The sequence below is a fragment of the Copadichromis virginalis genome, linkage group LG4 (assembly GCF_057382275.1).
Source record: "Copadichromis virginalis isolate Kocher_CV1m ecotype Utaka linkage group LG4, C_Virginalis_male_GT1.1, whole genome shotgun sequence".
Taxonomy (NCBI): Eukaryota; Metazoa; Chordata; class Actinopteri; order Cichliformes; family Cichlidae; genus Copadichromis; species Copadichromis virginalis.
Window position 1 is genome coordinate 10,773,374 of NC_140621.1, and position 18,787 is coordinate 10,792,160.

Here is an 18,787-nt window from a genome sequence, read left to right on the forward strand (position 1 = left end):
ACGGTGCACAATTTTCCTCCACAGTCATCAGATCTCAATCCAATATAGCGCCACTGGGATGTGCTTTAACAGATGATGCACATGCAAATCTGCAGCAGTTGCATGATGCTGTCATGTCAATACAGAACAAACCCTTTTAGCAAATATTTCCATGACCTTTATCAGTCTCTGCCGTTAAGAATTAAGGCAGCTCTGAAGACAAAAGGTAGTCCAACGCAATATTAGCACAATGTAAGAAATAAACTGCTGAGTGTAACTTATTGTTGCTTTGTGTATCAGTAGTGATGCTCAATGTGCTACATTTGCTTTTGTTTTGTGATGTTTCCTCTTTTACCTAACATTATCACAGCATACGTAAACACCCAAAAGAGTGTTGCAATTCTGAAACATTTATCAGCTTCCCCTTTCCTATCAACAACCCAGCAATTTCTAAAAACATTAATCAGAGTAAAATTTTATCTACAAGTTACCAAAAATAAACAATGGTTAAAAAAAAGACACACACACACACACATATATAATACTATATATATTTATAGTCCCTATCCCTAATCCATTTCATCCACTTGTGTGTGACTCCTTCAGTTTCCAACACCAGAGGTTTCCCCAACTGGGGAATGATGGGCCATGAGGTCATTTTCAATATCTAAATTGTCATGGTGCGTACAATTTACAGAGAGATGGGGAATGGCTCCAATCACAGCTTTGTAAGATGGTGAAAGACGTATCCTTAGCCCCCCTCCTTGATTCAAAGATGCTCTTTCCCTTCAAAGGATTTCGTTATACCTGGATGACTGAGCATGTATCAAGACATTCTAAGTACTCGTTCATATTTTCACAACACTTACTTTATCTGACTTTACAACGTTGTTCAAATAAATAAAATAAATGGAATCCAAAAATAACAATCCCAATTAAAACTGAAGACAAGGTTAACAAAAGTTAACCTATGATTAAAAAAAAGAGATGGCTTTAAGCTGTTTATATGTAATATTTCATTATATATCTCATTGAGACGACAGTTCAGTTTTTTTTTTAATGTACAGTGTGCCTGTTAGGCAATGTTGCATCACTCCCTTGCTGGCACATTAGACAATAACGACATGAAAAGGAAGGTTGTGTCTTGCTACTTGCAGCTTACTGGGGCTGCAAACGTGCAGCTGATTTCCTGTGCGTGAAGATAAGGATGTGGTTTAAAGACCAGCGATGAAACCACGGTGGTCATTGATGGTATCTTAGACGTGTTTTTTTATTATTGTATCTTAGTTAAATAACACATACATACACTGTTGATTAAAGAGAGAGAGGTAGCTGAAAAAATCAAATGACTGCATGACTCTTAAGTTTCATTTCGAGTTTGCTTTTTAAGCTTGTAGTTCACGTAATATGCCGGACGATGTCGCTGCTCCATCTCCGACGTCGAGACATTAAAAAAGAAAAAAGAAAAAAAAAAGCTCCGACTCCTGACTGAATGAGCGGAGCCCCCTTTTTTCTATTATAACAGAGAGGGAATGGGACAGAAGGAGATAGAGGTGGGCAGAGGTGTGACTGAGTGGACAGGCAGAGGCAGAAGGAGGGTCAGAGCCAGCTGGGCATTTGCCATATCTTGGTTTTATTCTGGGTTTTTTAAAGAGGGGGGGAAGTATAACTATAGCAGTAGTTGCGGATTAAATCGGATAGGCTGTTTCTCCAAATTCTTTGGAGTTCTCCTGCACTTTCAGGCTGAGCTGTATATTTGGAGGTAGTGGTCTAGGTGGAGTTTTCTTGGCCCTGTAAGAATATTTTATACACATTTATTTCTTTTCATGCATTTGTTTGCGTCCTAACCCACTCTCTAATTTCCTCGTGAGCGTTATTTATTGTTTAATAGCTGTCTTGTTTTCTTCTTAATACCTGACTGCAGCGCTGCTAACTGATTATCTTGTCCTCGTCGCATTTCAGCGCAAACCCACCCCCTACGACTCACGGATTACAATGCAAAGGATTTTGGAGGTTTGGGTCACCTTGGTGACAGTTTCTGCGCTTACCAAATGTGTCTTTGGGGGATACGGGTTCAGCATGTTTGCTGCACAGTCTTCCCCTCCGGACCCGTGCTATGACGAGAACGGGAATCCTCGGAGATGCATCCCCGACTTTGTCAACTCTGCTTTTGGGAAGGACGTGCGCGTGTCCAGCACCTGCGGCACTCCGGCCGCCCGCTACTGCGTGGTGACCGAAAAAGGAGAGGAGAGGAGTAGGGACTGTCACACGTGCGACTCCGGAGATCCCAAAAAGTCCCATCCACCTGCCTATTTGACAGACCTCAACAACCCTCACAACCTCACCTGCTGGCAGTCTGAAAACTACGTGCAGTATCCGCAGAACGTCACTCTCACCTTGTCCTTGGGTAAAAAGTTTGAGGTCACCTATGTGAGCCTGCAGTTCTGCTCGCCCAGACCCGAGTCCATGGCGATCTACAAGTCCATGGACTATGGCAAATCGTGGGTACCTTTTCAGTTTTATTCCACTCAGTGCAAGAAGATGTACAACCGGCAGAACAGGGCAGCAATTACGAAGCAGAACGAGCAAGAGGCGATCTGCACGGACTCCCACACAGACATGCACCCGCTGACAGGTGGGCTCATAGCCTTCAGCACGCTGGACGGCAGACCGTCGGCACACGACTTTGATAACTCTCCGGTGCTTCAGGACTGGGTGACAGCCACGGACATCAAGGTGATCTTCAGCCGGCTTCACACGTTCGGAGACGAGAACGAGGACGACTCCGAGCTAGCCCGCGATTCCTACTTTTACGCAGTGTCGGACCTGCAGGTCGGAGGACGGTGCAAGTGCAACGGGCACGCTTCAAAGTGCGTCAAGGACAGAGAGGGGAATCTGGTTTGCGAGTGCAAACACAACACGGCGGGACCGGAGTGCGACAGGTGCAAACCTTTCCACTACGACCGACCCTGGCAGCGCGCCACGGTTAGAGAAGCCAACGAATGTGTCGGTAAGGGATCCCCTGTTTTCCAATTCACTCTGGAAATATTTAAGCATTTATCAGTGCCAAAATAATCGTAATGAGTGTTGTTATCAGTGTTTTCTGCTGTACACACACACACACACACACACACACACACACACACACACACACACACACACACACACACACACACACACACACACACACACACTTAATTCTAGCCAGGTGATTATTCGTTTGTCTTTACTTTTGTTTTTCTCACTCCCCTGATAACTAGTCTCTCCAATTTAAAATATCATTTTGCGCCTAAGTCTAAAATGCGTACTTTACGCACAGGGAAATATGGTAAATGGTGCTCCTTAAATTAGAAATAATTAATTTCTTTTTGGCTAAATATATTTTATTGGAGGAAAAGAGGAGGAAAAGGCCTTTATGTCAAAAACAAGCTGAAATCTCAGCACCTGCGCAGTGAAAACCCCTCAAACTAAAACGTCTATATCTTCAAAATACTTTCTTGAAAATTAACCAACTTATTGGTGAATTATTATCATTTATAAGGGTATTTATTATACTTTTTATATCTCTCAAACCAAATAAACTGTTGTTGAAACGACCGCAGGAAAAAAATAGCAAGATCTTTTTTCAGTAGAAATTAGGACTAATTGCTGTTTCAGCAAATTAAAGATTTCGCCAATTTAGTTTGAAAAAAAAAAATACAAATTACGCTAAAAGAAACACCAATGATTTCTAGGAGGCAGGTGCGCCACCGTGAAATAAAGAAAAAAAAAGTCTTTTTCTGTTGTTTCCCAACTTTCACATCCTCCATATCAGTTCTGCAAAAACGCACTTTGTCAACCTTTGATCTTTATCAACATCCACAATAAATCCATGAATAGCAAAGAAAAGGCAGGAAGTCGTTTCAGTAAACAAAGCGCGCCTGCCCAAATGCGTGACTTCGTTTTGCCCCGCGTGTTTCCGACTGTAGTAGCAGCTCTAATAGGAAAGGAAACATTGCAGCTGCACAGATACACTGCAGGGGCGTGTTGTGTTTCCATAAGCAGGTGCTATTACAGATTGGACGGGCGATTAGGGCGGTTTTATTGACATTTTTGGCACGTAGAGTATAAACTGCCACTTTAGAGGCAGTAAACTATTCAGAGAGGAGGACAAAGCGCTGGGTAATCTGAAGCCAGATCTCCCCTCTTTTTTTTTTTAAATTGTAGGGAGAGTGTATTTGCTGCGATGCTGATTATTTCTGAACAGAGAGCAGGAAAGTTTATATCAACAGCTTAAAGCGAAGCAAACCTGGAAATGTAACAAAGTCTCCGACACTGCCATGGTTTGCTCAACCAAACGGAACAAGTGAACAAGTTGTTCCCCTTGGCCTCCGCCTTTCGCCCTTGCAAAAGCCAGCATGTGAGTGTATTTTACTAAAACAAAGGCTTGTCACTTGTGGCATCCATCTCGCTGTAAAGGGGAGGGAGGGAGGGCCCCCTTTACACCACCAACTCACTTTTTTTTTGTGCGACTGGTGTCATCAGATAATAAAAAAAAAGCCAGACTGATCATGTCTCCCTAAGAGAAAATAATAAGGGTGTCCTGACACCTTTTGCATGAAAGAAGAGGAGCCAGGGGGAGGGGTTGTTTCCACTGAGCGCTCTGGTCCATATGGTCTGGCGGTGGGGATGCAGAGTTGTGGCGCTAATGATGTGTCTGGATTTCTCCTCCCCGCTGGAGGACATCGCGGTGCTGAGGGAAGAGAGAGAGAGAGCGGTTATGGGAGAGTTGGTTTCACTTATTGTTCAGGACAAAGTCAACTTCCCATGACTTTGCATGCAGGGTCGTCATCAAAAAAAAAGAAAAGAAAAGAAAAGAAAAGAAAGAAAGAAACGCATTTACGTTGGCAGCAGCATTCCTATCAGCTGGAGGTGAACGACTGACAAATTTGACCATAAAACAAGAGGGGCACGGGTCCCCCCTCCTGCTCTTTCCCCCTCTCACTCTCACCCCGTGGAATGCGTTTGGCCACCCAGCGTTTCTTCATAACTTCCATATGAAGGGAACGTCAACATTTACAAGGAGACATCGAACGGCTGCAAGAAAACCCCCCAGGACATTCAAAATTACAGTAAAGAGACTGAAAAAAGATTAGAGCGAGACTCAAACTGTCTCTCTATAGTCACGAGGTTTTTTTTTTTTTTTTTTTGCACATATTTTATATTAGAAATAAAAAATGCATCATTTATTTTGGTATTGCATCTCTCGCATAGTTGTTTTTAATCATCTTATTATAAATGGGAATATTTTGCATGTTGGGCAAAAGTATCCACTTCTTTTAAATCTCCGTGCGGCCCGCAGCTATCCGGAGTCATTTAGGTGCCTTTACTATGCGCGACCTTTCAAAACTCTTTGAAACTTTCACCCAATCTAACAGAAAAGGTAAGCAAGTAAAAGAGACGGCCGTGAAAACAAAACCACGCAGGCGCTGCTCTCAAAACTGTGCCGTGGAAAGTAAAATAAATGTGATTTCAAGTCTGAGAAAAGCTCAGCAAATCATTTAAATCCGCAATTCATTTTTTAAAGTGTGTTACACGTTAAAAACTGCAGCATCTATAGTTTTTCTCCAAAACATATTTTTTATTGCGAGCTCTCTGTTTTTTAATTACGTAACAGACACTACTGTCACACACACACACACACACACACACACACACACACACACACACACACACACACACACACGCACGCACGCACGCACGCACGCACGCACACACACAGCTCGGTGCTTGTTTAATTACTCAGTGCGTGATGATATTTGACCGTGAGCCATAAAGGAATGCATAATGTTGGGAAACGCGCACATATGGTGACACATCAGGCTCTCATGTCCCAGGCAGCTGCTTCATATTCTCTTCGTGTTCCGCGTATATGGCGCTCTGACCCCTGACAGTCAGGCCCCTGCTCCTCTCCGGCCTGAGTGACTGATGGGCTGTGAAGGTGGGGGTGGGGGAGGGGGGAGTGTACTGTGGGAAACTTTGGCTTGCCAAGTGGGTTTCGAGACGAGATGAAGATGGTCCCTTCACTCATACGTGTAATTTTGCACTTGTTCGATTTATGCTTTTGCTTTTGCTGTCACCCTGCCGCGTGATGCTCTGTTTTTCTTTCTTTTCTTTCTTTCTTCTTCTTCTTTTTTTTTAGAACCTCCGGACAACTGGAGGTGCAGTCAGTCTCATACAATTTTGAGGTGAATTTTCCTGTAGCTGCTTTTATGTGTCTCTAAGTGTAAGGAAAAAAAGTGTTTGTAGGAGAGATTCCATCGAGCAACCCTGTAGTGTAGAAAACGGCGTCAGGCATTCATTAAACCTACACAGATATCTTTGTGAGGAAGAGCCAACCTATTTGCCACCCACAAGGCAGCTGAATTAGGATGTGATTGTATCAGACGGCTGCTGGCTGACTCTGCCAGTACACTCTGTAATAAAGAATCTAAATGCACGTTCACGTATCTTTAAAGAGCCGCCGGGATTGACGGTAAATATGACAGAAGAATTAAAATCAATGCTACAGCTGCCTTTGAAGTGGCTTCTTCTGGTCACATGTAACCCAACAGTCCTCTTAAAGACACTCAAGTACTGCCAACAGCAGCACTCGTTTTTAAAATGCCTTCATCTGAATTTTAAAATCCGTTAAAAATGGATGTTAATGTGCACTTACTGCCAGCGGAAAAGTGGATATTGTCGCACAATATTTTCATCTGGAAGAAGTGTCCGTGTTCAAGGCCATTTGCATTTGTGCAGCTGGGCTGTGCACTTGGATTCAATCGAATCAGACTTTCAAATCAGTCGGGTTATGAGTACCTTGCATGGCAGCAGTTCAGAGAGAAAGAGAGAGGGGGGGGGAGAGAGGAGACACTGCTGGAGACAGGAGGGAACCAGAGCCTGGCGATACAAGGACACCGCAACCATGTGAGCCACTCCACATCTAAAGCCCTGCTTTCATGTTCAGTTTACCGCTGAGCCATGATGATTTCAAATATGGCTCAGTGGCACCACTGACACCGTTTCTGCTGACGGTGTCTGTGCCACCCGCTCCCCGCCCCTGGGATGCCAGGTTAGGCCGGGCCAGGCCTGCTCACCATCTGGGTCTCATTTCAGCTCCTTAGCAGCAGCCCATGTGACGGGAGAGAAGAATTTCTGCAAAGCAATGATGTCATAGGTTTCCTTGTAATAGAAGCTGCATTCGGGTCCCTTCGCTCTTACCCCCCCCCCCCCCCTTATTCTCTGGCCTGTCGCTGTGTGGCAATGCCAGGGGGCACAGAGTCAGCCCTTTCTGTTGAATTTGGAAGCTGAGACATATTTGTGTGAGTGTGCATGTGTGTGTGTTGCGGGGTAGAGTGAATTTTCTTTCTTTATGTTTTTTTAAGGCAACAATAGCCAGAGGTGACCGCTATTTTTGGGCTTGTTGTTGTTTTGATGGGTTTCATACGTCTTAACAAGCAGGCACAATACACACTGTGTTTGCAGATGATCAGACAGGAAGGTTTTTAGTCCCTCTGATAATAAGTGAAGCGTTCATAAACAACACTGGCGAGGAATCAGGTTGGCTTTAATAGGGATAGTGATAATAAAAAACAAAGCAAATGTTTGAGTGAGCGACATGCTCCTGTTGTGGGCTGTAAATGATCGCAGGAGGAACAGTCTTTCCCCCCTGGGTTTGAAACAACCTTCACTGCGCCGTGCAAACAGTCTAAAGCAGACTCAACAACAGCAAAGCAAAGTGTCTTTAATAAAGGTGGAATAATGAGAAGAAAATAGAAAGAGATGTTCAATAAAAAGCAGTTAATAGGAAACAGGTGTGCTGCAGGTGAGGAAACACTCGGGAACATTTCTGGCACTGCAGCAGCGTGGAAAGTCAGACACCCTTGACAGAGTCCAACCGGGACCGGACCGCCAGGCCGCCGGACTGACGAGTCTCAGTCATGTAGAACTTGTCAGCGCTGCACGGCTGCAGCTCGGAGGCGCACAGGGAGGAAATCTCAAACGGGGTGACCGACGGGAGAGAAAATTGCAGGCAGTAATGAAGCAATTTATTTCAATCAGTAAAATCAAATGTGAAGCAGACCCGCCTGTGCTTTCCTTATGAATATGAAAAAAAAAAAAAACTATCGGCACAGCTCAAATGACGGACTCCTCTGGGGTCGACCCTAGCAGGAAAACTGGAGACACTCGCTGTGGAAACTGTGACAAGAACCATTATCCATCATTTTCTTTTGTTTTTGGATCCATTTTTTAAAGGCCACTTAATTGCGAGGTTATCTCGAATGATATTTGAACAATTCCAGATTCCTTTGGCATTTGTTGAAGGAAACCCCAAGAACTGAGATGTGACTGCGAAGAGTTAACGCCTACCAGGGCTTTGTTTGCCATATCTCATCATATATGATGTACTTTTTTAAAATCAGTAATTTAACTTGACAATAAAATACCTTAGAAGCGGGATAAAAATTAATCTTCAGTAAAGAGACTTAGTTCTTCTGTTTTTGAGTCTTGGTCTGCTTTAGACTGTTTGCACAGCACTCGTGAAGGTTGGTTCAAACCCAAAGGAAAAGGAGGTTATCCCTGGGATCATTAACAACCCACAACAGGAGCATGCTGCTCACTCCAACATTTACTTTGTTTTCTATTATTATCATAACCATATCATTATGGTTATTCCGCACCAATGCCTTGTTTATGGGCACCTCACTTACTATCAGAGGGGGTTGAACCCCTTGTTAAAGAAAGTCTGTCCTATCTACTTGAGCTAGAACTTTCTCACACTTATCATCATTTAAGTAAAAAGAAAGAAAAAAAATACTTTAATGATCTCAAAGTGACAATAAAATAATAAAACTGCACTGAATTAGTTGGACAAATATAACTGTTAATAACAAAAAGAAAAGTAAACAGTCATTTTAAGTAATTTCATAAATAAAAAGAAAATGTTACATTTTCCAACATACTATAATTAACACTCTAAATTTTACTGTAATTTATCCCCAGATATATAAACATAATGGACAGTGGATGAAAGCTGGTTGTACCTCTTGGGTTTGACAAATGAAGCAGGAACACCTTAAATCTTCATGTATTCTCACGGCCAGCAGGGGGCGACTCCTCTGGCTGCCAAAAGCAGTCCATCTCTATAGAGGTTTATGGGAAAAAACCCTCATTTTCTTTATCGTATGAGCTCAGCAAACACTTTCTTGATGAGTTTACTTTTAAAATCTCTAGTTTAAAGTGTTGTTTAATATGGAGTGGTGTTCATTTTGTAATTCACGGCCCCTTTAGAGTCATAAGGGAAGATAAAGCATCTTCTGTATAAGAAGCTTTTAATGAGAGGGCAGTGTCCTTCGGTTTCTCAGTAAAATCCACCCGTTGCTTGTAATGACTGGTTTCCAAAACCAGCATGTTAAATGCTTCAATGCTCAGCTTGAAGATTCACTATACAGTGAGTGATGTCACAGTACTTCCATCCATCTCTTCTATACAGTCAATGATAAAAGCAAAACATATTCCCTCCAAATATTTTGTATACAGTCCTTAGTCCATATTGCACATGCTCTTTGCTAAAGCTATTTGTCCATGACCATAAACTTAAAAGCATGTTGTGTGGTTGATTACAGGGAAATCAGTGTTTAGTGTATTGCACTTCATAGACCTTTCATAGACCTTTCTGCTCAGTAGGACTACAACCTACGTTTTTTTTGTATTTAAGCCTCCATGTTAGGTGATCCTTCATGCTGGAGCTGGATACGTCCAGAAATACATCATTTAGCTCTGTCACGATTACAAGTGGAGAACAATGCTTCTGGTATTGGCCTTCGCTCTGTCGCCTCCAGTCTGTCTTGCAACATAAGCCTATGTGCCTTTGGTAAGAGGTTTCTCTGTATACAACCAAACCATAAAACAAAGAGATGTATTTGGGGGATCTCAAAAAAATCCATGCTCCGCTACAACCCAGTGTCCTCTGGGTAAAGCCTGCATGTTTTGAGGATTTTGTTTTGTTGAGCTCATAATTCAACACAGACACGGCTGTTAGGAGCCAGAAAGGTTTCACTCGGGCTTTTAAGAACATACTGAAAAATCTTGTTCTGCGAAGTTGTGGATGGTGGTTTGGAGAGGTGACTCAGTGTTTCGAGAGGAGTGTGTTCACCCTCGCTTAACGCTCGTATTCTTCACTCAGGAGCTGTTGGACGCCATAACAGCAGTGTCGACTAGCACAGAACACAGAACATGCTGACACCTAGCATACAGATTGCTTTATTATACATTTTAATCCAAAAGTTTTAGCCTCTGTCAGATGACAAGAACCACACGTAGATTTGGACACATGATGGGCTGTGAAAATGGCCCAAAATATATAGTTTCAGACAACAAGTGCAGTTCATCCAGCCGTTCTTTTCCTTTAATGGAATTTATTGCACAGTAGAGAACAAAGTTTGACTCGTGTTGCACAGGTGTCGCCTTCAGCTTGTGTCTCATTGCATGACTGAACTTACAGCCAAGAGTAACCCTGGCTGAATGATTGTCTCTTAAGCTGATGCTTCACAGAAACAGTCAGTCACATGAAACAGTGCAGTGACCACAGCATAAGAGCTACTGTACTTACTGCATTTGAACAAAAACATGTTTAGATAAAGTCCACTTGGTCGGAGATGCACAAAACACACAATTTACACCAAATAAAATATGGAAACCAGACTTGACTCATGCATGTTTGAAATATGGTTTCTCATATATAGGTCTCAGCTACCACACAATTCATCCAAAGCATCAAATTGGCAGATATCGTTGGTGGCTTGAAGTCCTGTAAATCAAAGACACACAAACCTCTAAAAACGGCAACAAATTTGTTCAGTGCGAACAACATAATTTTAAATACATTGAACCATATTCCACTGTCAGACAGGTGTCTGTTAACAAAAAACTTAAATATTTTCACTTAACTGGAGAGAATTTTGTGTTTTTGTTCTCTCTTTCCGCTGTCAACTCTCATCTTTCAAAATAAAAGCACCCACTTCAAAATAAAACCAGCAAGATGGATTAAAATCAAACTTCAGAAAATTCGCAGCAAAATGGACAAACATGAAAAACAAGACAAGACATCAAGTATGTTAAAACAAATGACATATGTCAAACTAACTTTAATTTTATTATCCTCCCAGGTTGTCAGCTATGACCCTTTAATGGCTTCCTATTTATGATCAGACATATATAAATTTCAGACCTGATCGGTAGGTCACTGTATGACATACTCCTACTTGGACTCCAATTACACTCACTTTCAGATCCTAAATAATATTATGATTATTATTATTTTAATTCTTCTGTTTATTTGACAACAGACCACAGTGTCAGTGCCACAAGGTGAATGGCGAAGACAGCTCTGAGTGTTTATTTGTCTTCATTCTTGCTCACGTAGCCGAGATGAAATGGATGCACATGTTTGTGCGAATGTGCGGATGCTCGACTCTTTGTGTCCATCGTCTGTCTACACGGAGCTGACTGGGGCTTCCAGGGTGGCATCGAGACCACCTAGTGTGTGCACATCGAGCCCTTTTGAGGCGCTGAAGCAGTGCAGCCTGGGAATGATTAATGGGCCAGCGGAGTGACACGCTCCGCAGCTCAGCTTCAGACCCCCAGCCAGCTCCCCTGCTGTGTCGCCACCCGACACAGCCAGCTCAGTGACAACGCCGCTTGTACGACCACACACAACACGCTTCCTCGGTGTCACTTACCCAACTTTCCCCCGGTGCCACCTCCCCCCAACCTCTCCACTAAAAAAAGCATTAAGCAGCTCCACTGTGGAGGAAACGCTAAGCTCCTTTAGCTGGTACCATCCTTCCTGCTGTGCTGTCAACACAGGTGTCTTTTTACTGGAAGACAAAGGCAACAAGTGACAACCGGCTCAGTTATAGATGTCTAACACGTATGGTCATCTGCAAAATGTCTTGAACCCTACTAGAATAGCATTGATAGTAAGTCTTTGCTACAGTTTTATGGGAAACCGTCATTAGTTTAGGCCTCACAGTGTGTGTGCCTGATCTCAATAACATCATGTAAATTAAACGTGACTGCTGTTTAAACCTTCACCACGCATTAGAAATTCCAGCTGCTAATGGCCTCACACCTCTTTTCACTAACAGCAACTTCACTTTTAAACAAAGGATAGACATAATATGCCGGCCTCAAAGAGGAAATAGAGCTGCTGGTCCCGCTTACATATTTATTTTTCCATATAACCTCTGCGGAGGCGTCTCCGAGTGGCCCTGTTGCTCCATAATGGATTTCTACATCCTCCTGTGCTCTGGCCTCATCTCTCACATACCCCAGTGACCAATTCTTCTCTGAAAGAGAATGAGGAACCACTTATTGGATTTGAGGGGATATCCAGCAGGATAGATAGAGAACAGGAAAATTCTCTGGCTACCAGACATCGTTCCCTAAATGACTATAAATATCCTAGGGTTCCACATCTGCTCAAAGGCGGGAAAACCTGGGGATTCATCAGCAGGAACTCTCCCTCTGCTCACTGTGTGTGTGTGTGTGTGTGTGTGTGTGTGTGTGTGACTGACGCAGACTGCTTTAGCAGCCTGGGAGCAAGGAATCATCCACAGGCAGAGGATTAAGCCGCCTTCCAGTCTCCTGTAACCCTTCCAGTCTGAGTGGGCATGTAGACTGTTCCCATCCTCCTCTTGTCTCTTGTTCAGGTCGTCACAGCTACCGTGGGGCAGATGGCTCACGATGCCTTAACAGGCTCAAGCCAAACAGTATAAAGTGATTTCCTTCCTCTCCTGATTCGTCTGAGACATATAACAGGCGGTTTCCTTCCATCTCTGCTCACAGGAAAACCTCAGGCGCTGACTGTGCTCAGGCAACGCCGAACAGCCTATAGCCTGCAAACACCTACATGTGTTTATTTACACGGATAGCGAGGCAGTTTCTCATGATAGGGAGTTAGAGATAACGCCTTGTATCTGGTTCCCACTTATACAGGCATTTGGGAAAAATGACCTCAGAACAGAGAAACCAAACAGTATGTTAGATTTGACCGTGACATACAACTGGTGCAGTACCTGGGCTCTGTTACGGCACCATTTTTGTCTTGTGGCACTAACCATAAGACTTTAAAGAAGTCACAGAAGTGACTGCAAGGTTTCTATTTACTTATTTAAAAATGCATAAAAAAAACATAAAAAAGACTTAATGTAGACACTGATGCAACAGTGCTTGCTGAGAAGTTACAGTCTGTTTGATCTCACAGCTCATTGTGCTTGCTCTGATTTTGATCTGAACATTACAGATTTCAAAATTAAAAATGAAACTAAACAAAAAAAACCACAAACTGAGCAGATTCTTAGACTGACCTGAGGTTACCAGACCAATGTGCTCGCTCACTATCTCTACTAGCAGATTGTGCATTAGCCACAAAAAAAGCCCCAACAGAAAAAAATGTTAGCATTCCTATTGCATTGTGGGTAATGTGCATATACAGTGAGGCCGAGATCAGAGAGTAAAATCATAAATATTTAACCCTGTTTTATATACAGTCATTAGCCTCTGGAGCTAGAAATGAAGCCAGAGCCAAAAACTGTAGTTCCTAGAATGACCACTTGAGGCTGGCTTCTGAAGTGAGTCAATCTTTATAGACTCCAGTATTAAAATGCTCAACTTCTGAGCTGAAATGAAAATGAACTTGTTTAAATTCTTCTAGAAAAAAGGGTCTTGGTCTTTTTAGTGCTATTTTTTTTTAATCGTTAACTTAGTTTCCATGGGTCTTTTCCCGTGTGTTATGAATAAATCTTCTTTTTTGGGTACCCGTACTGTTTTATTATGTTGTATTTATCCGCGACACCTTAAAGGCTGGTCCGTGAAAATATTCTCGGACATAAACCGGTCCGTGGCGCAAAAATTGTTTGGGGACCGCTGGCTTAAAGGTTGGATTATTTGGACCATATCTGATTTGAATGACAGGTGGGTACCAAATCAGCACCTGTAGTCACTTACCATCAGCTAGGCCACATATATTTAAGGTACATAACTGGACCTATTACCCCTTTAAAGCCGGTTGGAGCAGGCACGCTCCATTTTGCGTAACTATTTTTAAATCCCTGTAGAACCAGAACCACGTAAGCTAGCGCAATAATTTTTTTTGCATATGAAACCGGAGGAGTTGTACTTACATCTTATGCCATCAGCTTGTCCTAGGTCACGGTTTCCTTCCACATATAGCTTTGCAAAAATTGCATAAAAAGCTCTTGCAGGAACAAAAACATAATATTCCAGAAACACGCTTTGCCGATCCGATCAGCTGTTCGTAACACTTCTCACATTGAAACCGACGTCGATCGCATGTCCGCCATTTCCTGCCCGAAACTGGAAGGGACGTTGTTTTCGCGGAAAATATAGTTTTTTATTTGTAGGCCTTAAAAGCCTATACTGGTGTTTTTATAAGTCATGTTTGACTTTATTCTTTTCTGAATAGTTTCTGGGATGCTTAGAACTCGAATTGCACTGCTGGAAATAGTTTATGTTGATGCACATGCTGTTTTCTTTGCAAATTTGCATCATCGTTTTTCCTTCAGTATATAAAAATTGCTGTATCTCAAAAATAAAACTATGAAGACACTCAAATTAAATTTCCTGTTGTTGTAAACTATTTTTGCAACTTTTTTGTATTTAAAGTTTTGAGGGATAAACCTCTTAAATTTCTCCAAGTAGAAATTTATGTAAAAAAAACCAAAACGATTTTCAATTCTTTTGTAATTTATTGCACTTTTTTGCAATTAATGTAGTTACTATGGACTTAATACATTCATATTATTAAAATATGGGCTATAACAGTTGTATTGATGTATAGCAACTTTAAATGCTCCCATAAATGGCACTACAGCATGTAAAAATATAATGTAAGCTCTGGCGGACTTGGTTCTATGGTAGGTCTTAAAGGGTTAACCAATGATGTTATCTTTTAATGCAGTTATTTGAAAAAAAACATCAGATGTAATTGCAGTAATTGCACTAACAACTAACAAAAAAGCATGTGCATTGCGTTGTGTTACTAATTAGCAGGTCGGCATAATGTAACTAGAACAGCTATGCAATCTGTGCGTGCACCTTGACGACCCCAAATGTCTCTTTAGTTCTTGTTCAAAACAACAACAATGATAAAAACAAACAACAAAAGACGCTATAATCAAGGATTCAAAAAGAGCCATTTTAAACTAACAGTTGACGTTACTGTGGCCATCTTTCACATACAGTCTTTGGCCTGTGACTCTTGTTATGGCAGGCAACTGATAATGATTTGCAAAAATAAGGGTCACGTCCCTTTAAACAGTAAAATGATATATTAGTAATAAACCAGGCAGGTCTGACTGATAGCTGAGGCCTTTGTACTGCATTTGTTTTACTCATTACTCCAGTAAGGTTCAGGTTCACTGAACATTGCCACTAAGATTTCCTCAGTTAACGTGCCTCAGGAAGACACCAAGCCTTTTCCTCTTCACTCAGTACCATGTCCTGGAAGCCACCTAGCAACCAGGACAAACTTTGGGACGAAATGTACACAGCAGTAACAAAATCCCTGTGACTTCTCAGTGTTTCCATAAAAGCAACCATTAACCATTATTTTCCTAATTTTCCCCCCCCTCCTATCTGAAGAAAATCTGATGCTGTTCAAGCTCTAAGAGTTTTCCTAAGTTGGTGTACAGCTTTCCTTCACACCTTTCTTTGACTTGTAAAGAGTTTACACACCACTGTGTGCAAAAACTCCACAAATGTCTCAGTGAATTGAATGAAAACTGAAAAACAATTGCACTTAAGCTTTATCTTTGATAGCTAGGACAGGGGGTTAAATGTGCAATCTAAAATACACAGGAGAGACATTTTTGAGATGGGAATGTGGCCAGTTATAAATAGGCCTTTGGAGAAAAGTGAAGAAAAGCACAATAAACATGCCACAAGAACGATGGATTGTCACCTCAGCATTATGATTTACAGCCTAGTGGCTTCCTGCCTCTTCCTCCCTTATTCCCTCTGCACGGGTGAACACCGTGGAGCTGCCGTGTGCCGGAGTGTTAAAATAACCTCCTTGCTCTGTGGGGGAGATTTGGACCTCAGCCTAACACTGGAGTCCTGCAGCAGGACTGTTTAGGACAGGTTTAGTCTGGAGAATACCTCTTATGACCACAAGCTCAATTACGCTCAATTCATGTAATGCCAGGTTTACTGTAAATACAAGCCGTGAGCTGGAGGAAACTATTCAGGCCGGCCTCAGTTCGGTGATTACAGTTAGGATAAGTGGGTGATTTTCAAATGTCTCCCTATTGTATCAACACTAAACCACAATTCCCATAATCCAAAATTACTCACAAGACACAATGAATAAGAACTATAGGCTGCAGTAATCTAGACAAAGGACAAAATAAGTACAAAGCTTGTGGTGCCACAAAGGCCACACTGCTCCAAAGTCTTATCCTACGTCATGCCCTGTTCCAACCAGCTAGCTTTGTGACTCAACTTCAGTGACAGAGAACTTTTAAGATCTTGGTAATGACATGGAGAAAAAAGGTTTGACAAAGGTATATGGACTTACAGCGATAATTTATGATGTAGGAAATCTGGCAAATGTTAAGAAATTAGTAACATTTTTTTTAAAAATTAAACACTGACTCCTGATCAGATCCCACTGCTTACTTATGCAGGTTAAAAATGCAAAAGTAATTTTAACTCCATATACTCTGGCCTACAGTACCGTGCAAAAGTCTTGAACCACCAGCGTGACCTTAAGAAATTTGAGGAAACTGGGAAACTGGATAAGTGGAGGACAAAAGAAGAAGTGGCAGCTTTAATCTACAGCCGATGAACAGTATCTGAAAATCATGTCATTAAAAAATAGGAAAGAAATCCAACAAAGACCAGAAACAGGACCTGAGAGATGCAGATGAACCTTCAATGGAAGGAAGAGGAAGAAACAGCAAAAAAAGTCTGAGGCATGCATACTAACTCCCAAACTAGAATGAAAATGAGTAGCAACAAGTCTTATGGAGTGAATTTGAATTTGAAATCTTTGGTTCAAATGATCATCAATATGTACAAATGAGAGGGATCAGGCGAGGCGTTACAACAGTGAGTGTCTACAGCCATCTGTGAAACATGGTGGAGGCTCTGTCAATGTTTTTGGCTGCATTTCATTCATTTGTATTTGAGATCTTGTTTAAATTGATGGAAATATGAACACAGGAAAGTAATATCAGATTTTGATCCACTATGCAGAACCATCTGACTGCCAGCAGCTTAATTTTTCATCATTACAATAACACGGTAGAAGCATACCTGGATAGAAAAACACAGTGGAACAGCCTAGACCTCAACATTAAATGGTGTAAAGAGCTACTGAAGTAATGGATGAACAGTTAAGAAAGCTGGGCACAGTGGTGTTATAGCATTTAGATGCAATCCGCATGCAATAACCATATAAGCTTCCTTTAGAGACAGAACGGGGGGAACAGAATTTGCTTATCAAGCTTAATGACCTTAATGACCGAGGACCTTTTCATCACCTCTCCCATAAACTTGAGGAAGGAAAGGAGCAGCACTCCTGTCAGCCTGTTTCCACACCTACACTTTGGAAGCGCTCCAGTTCATAAATGAAAATATACAAGGCATCAAACAAAAACACACAGCTCTATCAGAAGCTAATAAGCTTTTATGAGATTATTACTCAAGAGAATATTTCAGCAACAGTCACAGCGGGCATTTTTAGTCAGTGACGCAGTTGTACACACACACACACACACACACACACACACACACACACACACACACACACACACACACACACACACACACACACACACACACACACACAAACACAGAGCATAAAAAAGGAAGTATTCTCCAGTGAACGCCCCGCAGTCTTGAAAAGCAGTGACAGCAGGATGTTCCGTCACCAATCCATCAGCTTTGTGCTTTAATTGGTCATTTTTAGTGCAGTTTTGTTTCCTCCAGTGGGCTGCCAGGAAGCGAACCTCAAACGCGATCAAGATTTGGCTCTGCGTTAAATTTAAACACATGACCTCTGATGGTGGGAGGATCAGGTGAAAGAGAGGCCTCGACAACAGGTCTGGACATTTAAAGAAAAACTAAGAAGAAGAAGAAAAAAGAGAGCTAATAGCCAGCATGTAAACACATTCTTTTACACCCACCCACCCCATCCCCATCCCCTCGTGTATCTGTGTCCCATTTCATTCCAAAAGACGAGATAAAAGCGTGACAGAAAAAACGAGTGACACGCAACAGAGGTTCCAAGTGAGGCTGTTGCAGTTACATGGCGTATGTTCCAGCAAACTGAACTAGTGCTACGCCCACTCCCGCCTCCTCTGGACCGCTCCCAATCCTACAACAAGAGGATAAATGGGCTGAGATACACTGGCCATTATGCGTTATTATTCATAAGAGAGGGTGTGTTATCGTTGGCACCACCTAGCAGCGGCTGTTTAGAAAGGGGAGTGAATAACTCTGGTCATTACTGATTGCACAATTACAAAATGTGGCTGCTACAAAATGTCGGGTCGGTTTTGTTCAGCCCCCCTTGGAAGTAAAACGGGTCATGGCTCGGATCAGTCAGAGCTCACACACTGCAGAGAAACTGGGAAGTGCTTCATTGTGCTGTAGCACATGCAGAACACTGTGAAGGAATGCACTGAATGTTGTTAGAATAAACATTTTTTGCGTGTGTGTTTTAAGCAAGTAAAGCCAGGATAATGTCTACAGATCAACC

At 42.1% G+C, this 18,787-nt stretch overlaps 1 protein-coding gene across 1 annotated transcript in view; it reads left to right on the plus strand.

Moving 5' to 3' along the window:
• Positions 1–1,517: 1,517 nt before the first annotated feature.
• Positions 1,518–18,787, plus strand: part of ntn1b (netrin 1b) — a 50,523-nt gene continuing 33,253 nt past the window's right edge. Inside the window, exons 1-2 of the mRNA XM_085453495.1 lie at positions 1,518–1,772; positions 1,942–2,989. Of these exons, the coding sequence (XP_085309621.1) occupies positions 1,975–2,989 (1,015 nt within the window). The 5' untranslated portion in view covers positions 1,518–1,772; positions 1,942–1,974. The remainder of the gene's footprint in view (positions 1,773–1,941; positions 2,990–18,787) is intronic.